The sequence below is a fragment of the Cydia splendana genome, chromosome 12 (genome assembly GCF_910591565.1).
Source record: "Cydia splendana chromosome 12, ilCydSple1.2, whole genome shotgun sequence".
Classification (NCBI taxonomy): domain Eukaryota; kingdom Metazoa; phylum Arthropoda; class Insecta; order Lepidoptera; family Tortricidae; genus Cydia; species Cydia splendana.
Genome location: NC_085971.1, coordinates 4,878,977 through 4,890,176, shown reverse-complemented (window position 1 = coordinate 4,890,176; position 11,200 = coordinate 4,878,977). Strand labels below are relative to the sequence as shown.

The window sequence follows — 11,200 nt, the reverse complement described above, 5'->3', positions numbered from 1 at the left end:
AGTTTTTTTGTCTATGACCAAAGCTGTTTAAGACAATATGTTTGCAACATGTATAAAAAAATGTGAAGTGATTCGTGGTGACGTTTTTATTTACATTTCTAACAGCTAAATTCTGTCATAATCGCCGAGTTGGGTGTATTCGTCCGGTGATTCAGATTTTAAAATTTCTCATTATTATTGCTTTTCCTGCATTATTTTGTGACTTAACTTACTTCATTTAGTTGTTGTTAGTAAATAGTTTTAAGGAAATTCGTGTTGACTGCCCAGAGTCCACGAATTTCTTATCTCTACAACACCTTTGCGGGAGTGTCGATACTTCAGTGTTTCCTGTAGAAAGTTGAGGTAAGAGATGTGAAAACAAGTCAACGCATGGATTTAAGAGGTCATAACGAAAATTATAAGGTGTAATGTCTAATTTCAGGCCGCTAGGATGTCTCAGACGCTGACTTTCGGTGACTCATGCGCTCCGATAACTTGCCATGCATGGAACAAGGATAGAACTCGTAAGTGTTCGTCGTTATATACTCGCAGTATATCTTCTTGTCAATAGATTTAGAAAGCAGGTACCTAACACAAAAATAATACTACTTGGATAGGCCCGAGCTTGATAAATAATAGCTACTGAAGTTTTTAGTTAATGCAGCATTGGACTGGTATTCCTTTTCAGCTTATCTTGCTGTACCGAATTATTATATTGAAAAAAATTGGCCAGTCTATGGTACAGCTACAAATTTATAAAAGAATAAAAGGGCAAATTTAGGGACACTCCAGCTCTATTCATAAGGAAAACCGCCCAGCCTCAGTCATATGCCCAATATCCTATCAGGAATTTTCCTTCCTCATAGAAACAAACAGTTCAGCAACAGCAAAGGATTGACAAGAAAAAGTTGATTCACCCATGATTATTATGTGTAGGGATGTCCACAAAATATGTGGGCTTTATCACCTTTCACATTCATTTAGCCTAATTTCCAGGAGTTGGAGCTGCAGGTTACTGTCCGGGCAGCATTCCCACACTATTCTCCTTTAGCGCATTCACTGCCAGGGGGCGTGGCCTAGGAACAAACTTGTATGACGGTTGACGCACATGTGCGTCGGGGGCAGTGAATGTGTTAGTGTACTTATTCTGCACTTCAGAAGTACATCTTTAAGGTCATCCTGTAGTTTGGTTTGTGACGCCAGAATTTGGTTGGTTTTGCTGAGGAAAAGACCTGGCCATCTGATCACTGTATTCTGGAGACCCCTTCCTAAGAATGTCACATATTTAATAACTAATAAAAAAATAATTTAGGAGATATGGATCCAAAATGCCAAAAAATTAAAATAAATAGGTGGGATTCTTACATGTTTATTTGTTTCTTTGCAGAAATCGCGTTCTCTCCTAACAACAATGAGGTCCATATCTACCAGAAAGAGGGCAACGATTGGAAGCAAACCAACAACCTCGCTGAACATGACCTGAGGGTCATGGGCATCGATTGGGCGCCTAACACCAACCGCATCGTCACCTGCTCTGTCGACCGCAACGCGTACGTGTGGACCCAAGGCGAGGACGGCAAGTGGACCACCACTTTAGTACTTCTTCGCATCAACCGAGCTGCCACTTGCGTAAAATGGTCTCCGATGGAAAATAAGTTTGCTGTTGGATCTGGCGCCCGTCTGATCTCTATTTGTTACTTTGAGAAGGAAAATAACTGGTGGGTCTCTAAGCATATCAAGAAGCCTATCCGTTCTACTGTGACTACTCTGGATTGGCATCCAAATAATATTCTGTTAGTTGCTGGCTCCGCAGACTTTAAGGTGAGGGTGTTCTCTGCTTATATCAAGGATATTGAAGATCAGCCAGGACCAAATGTTTGGGGTACTAAGCTGCCTTTAGGCCAGCTTCTTGCGGAGTTCCCTAATTCTCCTTCAGGCGGAGGCTGGGTCCATAGCGTATCTTTCTCTGCTGATGGCAACAAAGTGGCCTGGGTCGGACATGACAGCTCGATCAACGTCGCCGACGCCAATCAGAAGAAGGAAGTCATTAAACTGAAGACTGAATATCTGCCATTCTTGGGATGCAACTGGGTGACCAACAACTCCCTTGTGGTGGCAGGACACAGCTGCATTCCACTACTCTACTGCCATGACGGGAACGGATTGAAGTTCGTTGCCAAGCTGGATAATACTCAGAGGAAGGAGTCCGGAGGGCTTTCTGCCATGAAGAAGTTCCAAAGTCTTGACCGGCAGGCCCGGATTGAGACTAATGACACTTTCCTGGACTCTATCCACCAGAACGCTATAACTAGCATCAATTTGTACAAGGGCACAAAGGCTAATGCCAAGAAATTCAGCACATCCGGCATGGACGGACAACTTGTTATCTGGGATTTGGATTCCCTCGAGAGGTCTATTGAGGGTCTGAAAATCCAATAAAACAACACCAGATTAATGTATAATTTTATTCATAGGAATAACTATAGTCGCGTGCGAGCTCTGAATCACTCCGTCAGAAAATATGATATAGCATGAAAAGCGTGGGAACAAATGATCACAGTCAGATCAGTCTAGCCAGAAACAAGAAAAGCAGCGGTGGATTCAGCTCCCAGACAATAAAAACTTTCAAATATACAGAATAACACAATAATTTATAGGTACAACTTCTATAATACAATTTAAATTTTCAACTGTCGACAATGAAATAATTTATATAAATTAGACGTAAGACTACTCCCTATTTATAATAGATCACTTTTAATACTACTGAAGTACCGTCAATGTCACATTAAAATTTAAGAATCAACGAAACATTATCATTTTTAACATCGAAGTTAACCTACAAAAATATAAGGCCATTTTGTTTACATTCGTAAACTTCCGTCACAGATATCATAAACAGCAGAAACTAATAAAAAATTAATATACCTAAGCCAAATCTCTTGTTAAAATTTTAAGATTATTGACGCCCATTTTATTCAACATGTTTCTCCAAACTCTATTCCCTGGACAAATTAGTTAATTTAAAGTTCTACAATAAATAACGAGTGAAACGAGTCACTAAAAAACTCATCTGTTGTTTATGATATCTTGCATCATCAATTCATCACGACGTTTATCGCTGGCATAATTCCTTTCCTCTCATACCTGCTCGATATAAAACTGGTATGTTAATTGAAAGTTGAAACTTCAGTACTGTATCACGTCTACTCTTAAAATACCAGCGATAAACAGAACGTGTCAGCAGTTTCGTCATTCGTCGCTAGGCGTCACTAGCTACTGCGCGCGCGCCTCGGTTATGCTGAACACGGGCCCTATGCGCAGGAACACGCGGCGCAGCACGGATCGCAGCTCGGGCTTCACGTCGAAGCATGTCACCTCGCAGAGCAGGGGGTAGTAGCGAGACACGTGGGCTGCGAACTGGAATAGAAGGGAAACATAAGTTTTGGCAGTGACGTCGACTAATCCTAGTTTCCTTTTATTTTTTATAAGAATACCTACGAGTACATAGATCATGAGGCAGTAATTAGAGTAAGAAAGTAATAACAGTAGGTATTACCATCTCACTTTACCAGGGCTTTTGTAGAACCGTCAGCATCTATCAGTTTTTACTTATCTCTAGGTCACACTATGCTGGTTGCCAGTGAAATCGACTCGCCATCGCTTAATCAATGGCAATGCAAGGCCAGGGACCAATTCCAATACAGTCTTCCATTCACAGTCCATTAGAGTTGATTACTCGTGTCAGTGGAGCGGAACCTACAAGACAGGCATGGACGAAGCGAGAGTAAGTTGGGTAAGCAAGCATGCATAATGATTCTCGACTGCCATCGCACACGCAGCTTTTTTACAGCAATATAGCAGCGTAGGTATTTTAAAAATGCGTAGCTGCTCACTACTGCTTCTCGCGTAGGTATGGTTGCTATTGCAAACGAATCGAATAGGTACTTCGACGGACCAGTATTCATGTGACTTTTGTTAAGTTGTATTGGTAATTTGGTAGTGACAAAGATGTGAGAGCTGGAGTTAGGCGAATCAACATTAGTGAAGTTTGCGGTAGATACGATATTCACGAGCTCTTCGATACGGATTGTAAGCGAGCGATTTTAATTGAGTAGGTACATTTATGCTAAGAAAATAGAGAGTAGATTTGGATACGGGACTGCTAGTAACGGCAGATGGCGCGTAGGTACAACCAGACCGAGACCAAACAAGGTTTTGTTTTGTAAACAAAAAGAAACAATGAATCCTCATTTAATCATCATCATCATCTCAGTAGACGTACACTGCTGGACAATGGAATCCTCATTTGTTACTATACATATTCACTGACGCGTTGTTTTTATCGGACCGATGCGCTGCAATAAGCCACAACCACAACGCACAGCAACAAACACAATCTCTCAGGCTTATTGTTTGTAGATCAAACTGCGTCACAATTTATTATGAGTAATTTATGTTACGAAACCTGCTGCATTGGGCTTGTGCCTTTGCGTTAGTAGTTGTGCGGTCGATGTCAAAGATATGTTAACAAATTCGAATCTCACTCCGTTGTAAAAAGGCGAATAACGGAATATACTTTAAAGATAATTAATTCGATGGGTTTTAATCATGAAACAAAAAAAAGCGATAAAAATATCCGTAGGTCTAAGTAGGGTAGGTAGGGGTATTAACCTCGATTCGTGCTTAACCGCAAGAGCTATTTTCCTTAAAGAATTATCGATTCACCAGCAATCTACTTACTAGGGTATAACTAGTAATATTTGCTGAAGATAAGCAAATTGTTACAACGCCTTATAAAATGATAGGGCTCGAAGGACCCGAAAATTTTAAACGGGGCAACAGATAATAGAATATAATCTCCTTAAATCATCAATAGCCTATTCGCGATATTTCATACAATTCTCAGCTTCATGCGATGAAAGTTGATGTAATTATTATTATCTACTTTAGGCAATAATTAAAGTTATATACTGAGATCGTAGGCTACGAAGCCGCCATGCCATTAAATTTAATATCGGATAAGCCAGAGATAAGGAGATAACCTAATTATCTAAATCTAATAATATTTTTAGTAATCCCACCCAGAAGTACTTTTACTATTAAAATTTTAATAAAGGAAGAACGGGTAATTAAAAACCGACTACTAATCTCACTTATTGGCCACTTTAGCAGAGTCTATTCTGTAATCTCGATCGCGCGAAATGTTGTATCTCGGAAATCTTATTTTATCAGGTAAAGTACTCACCCTTTCATCAGGCATCTTCAGTATTCTCGTCAGTATTAGCAGCAGTATAGAGGTCCACGCGTCGCGATGTGCCTCGTGCTGTAGCGCCGCGAAGTACTCCAGCGCCTCACAGCACACCGACAACAGCAGCGCCTGCACAGGCCCCGCGTGCGCTCGTCTGGACTCGTCCCCGTGCATCTTGAACAACACCCTTAAAGCACAGGCCAAAGACTGCGTCTCCTGTTTCAGCATATTAGGTTTGACTGAACCTTTAAAGTTCGCTTTCCAGAGGACGTTGCGCTGGGCGTTGTTCGTGTTAAACGTCTTTGCGAAACGATGGCTGCAGAGCAGACATTCGACTAGTCGTAGTAAATGCGGAGAGCTTAAAAGTCTGTACATTCCTTGTTCTTCTCGCTGGCAATCTTGGCCACTGCCCGGCGCCCCACCGGTTAGTTCTGCCGCTGCTAACGCCAGCGTTTCGGCGTCTTCTTTCCGAGATGTTGCAGGATAGAAGACTATATTGTCTATGGTTTGGATCAGCTCAAGTTGGACCACGCATTTGATTATAAGACTGTTGAATACGCGGTTGCTGGAACGCGCGTCGTCCGCTTGAGGTTTTTTAAGTATTCCGCGCGCGGGCGCCTCATCTTCGTCTTCAGGTTTCCACGTTAACAGTGCTGAGGGAAGCGTGCTGTTGAAAATATCCAACATAATTTGGCAGGTATTGCTCCAAGTGGCGTCGTCGAATTTTGTTCCATTGGATATCACTAGGTTTTCTAAACAGTTGGTGCCTGAGCGAGCCAGTTGCTCGTTATCTTGTTGCACACACCAATGTAGCTGCGCGTATAGCTGCTCGAGTAACAACGACCCGAGAACGTCAAAGTATTGTGTGAACACATCTACAATAGCGTATAGTGCGTGGTTGCACGTCGTCGTCATCCACTCGTTCTTTTCCAACTGGTGTTCAGGCAGCTTCATGTTATCGAAGATTCGGAACAAAATGTTGAATAAGTCTCTCCACCAGTGCGGACGGAATGATTCGCCGTGGGTTTTGATGATTTCAAAGAGGACGGTGAGGCCTCGCGTGCGGACGTCCAGTTTACACCGACTGACTACGCAGGAAAGGGAGAACAATAGCGGGAACCAACCGCGGAGCCATACTCTATCTTCTTCTGGCGCTCCTTGCTCCCCTTCAAGTCCTGCGTGTTCCGTGAATAGCTGTGGAGATGCTCCAACTGCCGTTGCGCACGATCGTACAAGTCTTATAGCCTCCATGGACGTGTCAGGGAACTTAGCATTGCAAGCGAATTCTGACAGGCACTTGACTGCGTCTTGGAATGAATCTATCATAGCTGAGAACTGCTTTTCATAGAGCTCAGTTATTATTTTGCCTGTAGTTTGGAATGCTAAGTCAACTATCGCTTCGTCTTGATCGCTTGCAGCTAAATGGAATACTGAAAAAATGTTCTTCCAACCTGATCTGATATTGGGTGCTTGGGAATTTACCATTTGGGCGATGCAGCGGACAACCATGTCTCTTATCGTTGGCGAATTATTCTTCTTCATAATATGCTCGAATGGCCTTAAAAAGTCTTTCTGGAATTTGAAATTGGCGAATTCGCCTTTTTCAATGAACTTCATGGACAACTGTCGTAGAGAATCTACTGCAAAGAAGGAAATATCTTCGTTGCTACTGCAGCCTACTTTATTGAAGTGGTCGCCCAGGACTTGCCAAATACGAGACCATTGCAACCTGATTCTGCCCATGTTGTAGTAGGATATCTCGACAATTTTCTGGAGGGAGAACATACGAGGGTTTGTCGGATGGCTCAATTCGTCTAATGACACTTGACAGAGTGCTTTAACGAAGTCAACGATGGCATCTCCGTCAAGCCTGGTAGACCCAGTAAATATTCTGTCAACTGCGACCACCACACTCTGTGAGCTTGTTTCTCCAATATGTTCTTTCACACTCGGGTCTAAAGACATAAGACCGAATTTTAGAGAATCTGGTTGAGGTTTAATACCAGAGCTAGACAAAAATTGAGGCCGCACTCCTGTGCCTATGAACTGAGCTAATTCTAACTGAGAAATGCATTTGACGACGTCCAACCAACTCGATCCTAAGTAGTTTCCATCAGTGTGAGCTACAGTAATCAATGTTTTTATTGTGTCTATGTTCTTGGCTTTCATTTCTGTAATCGGCGAGTTCGCGGTTAGTAATGTGAATCGCGCTAAAGCTTGTACGTAAGCGTCTCTTTCTAAAGACATGTGGAAAATGCAAGCAATGCGAATAGCACAGCGGATACCATCCAAACATAGGGAGGCTATTTCTGGATCGTCACAATCCTGGAGTCCTACAGAAAAGGCAGCAAGGAAAGGAGTCCAGGCCATCTTGAACATTGGTCGTACATGCTCGACATGTTTCGCAGTCGTAAACGGTGTCTGAACGTGAGAAACAGACTCCATCAAATTCTTAGCAGCTGTGGAAATTTGCTCCATCTCCATGTTCCAAATAAACTTGCGTTTCTTTTCATTTGCGATCATATGCTTGCCCGGTTTAGATGTGCTCTTCATTTTAATTTCATGGCCAGCTATTTCGTCATAAATCTGCGATAGGTATTCACGCGGCAAGTCGTTGTTGTCGCTTATACCGCTATTCAGTTTGATGTATTGCTCTTTTGTCATTTTATTCTTTACTTGCGGCGAGTGCAAATCAGTTGTTAGCATTATAATGGAAAACGCGAGGACGTAAACTGTGTCCGCGCTCATGAATAAAGTGTTGTTTGGGTTGCATTCACAATAGCGTGATGCGAATTTTTCCATAAGCCTGTCGATTTTTTGGGCTTCACCAGGGAGTCGGAATCCTTCTAAGAAATGACGAAGAGCTGCCACAATGTCCATGTTTGAAAAATTAATGGAATCAACGTAAGCGTACATAACTTCTTTGGAATGATCGTCGTTTTCACCTAAAAATTCTCCAATGAACGTTTTATCGAGTCGTTCGTCAGTTAACAGCCACTCTGCTATTTCTTTAGTAGAGGTTCCCAACAAATTTTGTTCTTGAAGGAAAGCGACGCCCTTTTTCGGTTTCCGGTTAAACAGGTCTATGCCTGTTTCCCAAACTTCCTTCTGTTGTTTTAATACTTCAAACTGTTCAGGGGAATCTAAGGTTTCCCTGTTTCCAACATTGCTTGATCCTGTTGAGACCAAACTAAGACTAGATCCTCCATGTGACTTGATGCTGTGATGGTCTATGTCTTCCTTTACTGGTTTTTCTCCTAGTGTTGTTTGAAGATTTGGGTTAATATAGAGCTCTTTACTCCACTCTACCATACACTTCAGTATGGAAACGAGGCACTCTAATCCTCGGATACGCATCGATTTCTCCTGGTTAGGTGTAGCTCCTAACTCTAGGGCTTGTCTCCCTTGGGCTATCTTTGAAACATCGTTGACTAGTCTTTGGAATAAGTTAGCGGCCGACAAATCGCAATCATAGTTGACGTATATATCTACAACACTCTGTGCATCGCCGCAAATCCTCGTCAGGGCTTGGATAACCATCCATTTGTGTTCGAAAGACGAACTTGATGTCTCCAAAATATTCATAAAAATCTCCTTGAAAAATACTTCAATTTGCTTCTTTAGATGCACTTTAAAATTCTGGAGTAGAGCCAAGAAGATGGCCAATGACAGTTCAAATACTTCAGGTACAGAGCTCACTCCATTTTTAGACAGAGCTACGCAAAGATACTGTTTTATAGCAGTGATAAACATTTCATTGTTTCTGAATACTGGACCAGCATTTTGAAGGATAGATAAAAGTAGGTGTAGAGAAAGGATTTTAGACCTCAGTTCATGTGATTTAGGATCAGGGGTGCCTTCAGGAAGGGGTTTCATGGACAATTTGCAAAGAGCTCTGAAAACTAGGAAGGCATCTTTTTGTAGGATGTGTGTAAATTTAGCTGTGACGGAATTATCATTTTCTGAAGCAACATCAACACTTTCTTGAGATGGTATCCTTGTCATTGAAGATTCTGTTGGTGCTTGACCATTACTTTCATGGGATACGCTGCCACTGTCTTGAGAATCTGGATTCTCATTATTCTCTGGACCATTTTGACTAATATCTTCAGCTGATTTTTTGAATGCTATTGTTACAGCATTGTCAATGACTGAGTCCACAATTTGCTTAGCAATAATCTTGGCTTCTAAAACATCGTCCATACTATCACTTGGGCCTGGTGTGATACTCTTATTTTCTTCACTGATTTGATTTGGTTGGTCATCAGTTACAATATTGCCATTGGGAATTTTATGGTGTACTTCAGTAGTTTCCGTTTCTAGAGCCTGGTTTTCCATTTTAGTGAATATGACATTAAGCATTTGTGTGAGGGTCGCGCGCGCTGTAGTTTGATTAATAAGATTCTTACTTGCTAAATAAATATTATAACAGGTTCGGACGGCCAGGAGGACTGTGCCTTCGTGAACCTCAACATGCTGGCTTGTGATGACGGTGAGGAGAGCTTTAATGATCTGAAGTTGAACTCCCTCATCAGTTTGAGGGCCAGTGAAGCAGCCACAGATTGTCTCCACAATGCGGTCAATTAGCAACTTTCTTGGTGTTGTTGAATCAGGAACATTCCCTGTTAGATGACCATAAGCTATTAGTTTCTGGAGACAGTCAAGAGCCGTGACCACTATCCGGGATGCTTTGCTCTGGCATGCCAGTTCAAAGGGTAAGAAGTATTTTTCAGCCGTAATGATGTTGGATGCATCATTTTTGGGCAATGGGAGGGTACCTGATGTGGGACTCTCTGTAGTCTCAGGTTGACCTCCATTTTTTAATTCTGTTTTGATTTCCTCTGTAACAAAACAAATGTAGGTGTACACTAAAACAATTATGACACATCCTGTGTTTGTTGAATAATTCATACAACAGTGCAATAATGACTTAAACACACAGTTTTATTATTTAGAGCCATCTTAGGAGTGACATTACCTCATACACATTTAGTTGTTTACTAATGATCTTGCTACAGATTGTTTAGTGCTAAACATAAACCAATTTGAATAGGGCTGCACTTAATGAGCATCGCATATTGAAGTGGTTCGATTATATAGAAGTAGATAGATTATATTCCAATGACTTTGATAAGGCAAGCAGGTACCTCCCACCACTTTCACTCCCAAGGTCGTAATACATTTACTAAATTAATTAGACCATTAAAATTCCTCAAGTGAATATATTGTGCTAACCTAATTAGCGCAAATAAAATGTCTATACAATAATCCGATACGGGTTCGACAAGTGACAATTCGACACTTACCTAAAGCCACTTCACAGGACTTCTTTAGCTGGCTGTGATAGGACCTCTTTATGTCCTTATCGGCTAATATTTTCTCTAAAGCTCGTACTATAAACATTTCTTTAGTTTTCAGGTTGGTTTGCATCGTTATTTTATTAGGAAGTCACTCCATTCGTTCCCACTGGAATCGACTTTGATGTGCGTGATTCTGTTGATATTTACATAACTCTAAACAGGCACTATTGTATCGCGTTGGTAGATTTATTCGCTCGAGTTAGAGTAGCACAAATTTAACATCACAAAACTTTATGCAACAAACGATTTACTTAAAATCATTTCGAGACGGAATCTACGATTCCACAGTACGATTCACACCTCATCACAAACATGTCAAGTCAATAAAATTGCGTTCAAGCTATTAAGTGTTTATCGATATTTAATTATTGCCTTTAACTTACGTACTACTGTTAAGAATAATTTATAAACAGAAGTTTTAATCATGTTAACAAATATATTCTTTTTGAAGTTTTTAATAAATTGGTTATAGGTGGATTTAGGTAATTTGAACATTAAATACACTTATGTGAACGCATCGTTATAAGTACGTCGTAGTTAGCGTTTTGTTTTTCATAAAATTGTGTATAAATAGATAAATACATTGTATTTTTACATCAAGATCAATGTA

At 41.0% G+C, this 11,200-nt stretch overlaps 2 protein-coding genes across 2 annotated transcripts; one reads left to right on the top strand and one right to left on the bottom strand.

Annotated features, from left to right (window-relative positions):
- Window positions 1–118: 118 nt before the first annotated feature.
- Window positions 119–2,434, top strand: LOC134795338 (actin-related protein 2/3 complex subunit 1A-B). The gene is made up of 3 exons (XM_063767156.1): window positions 119–342; window positions 422–503; window positions 1,367–2,434. Exons 2-3 carry the CDS (start codon window positions 431–433, stop codon window positions 2,416–2,418), a joined length of 1,125 nt encoding a protein of 374 aa, XP_063623226.1. The 5' UTR covers window positions 119–342; window positions 422–430; the 3' UTR covers window positions 2,419–2,434.
- On the bottom strand, window positions 2,430–10,917 carry LOC134795337 (brefeldin A-inhibited guanine nucleotide-exchange protein 1). Its single transcript, XM_063767155.1, has 3 exons — window positions 10,537–10,917; window positions 5,228–10,071; window positions 2,430–3,399 (listed from the first exon to the last, which is right to left on the bottom strand). The coding sequence occupies exons 1-3, from the start codon at window positions 10,658–10,660 to the stop codon at window positions 3,256–3,258; spliced, it is 5,112 nt and encodes a 1,703-aa protein (XP_063623225.1). The 5' UTR covers window positions 10,661–10,917; the 3' UTR covers window positions 2,430–3,255.
- Window positions 10,918–11,200: the final 283 nt, after the last annotated feature.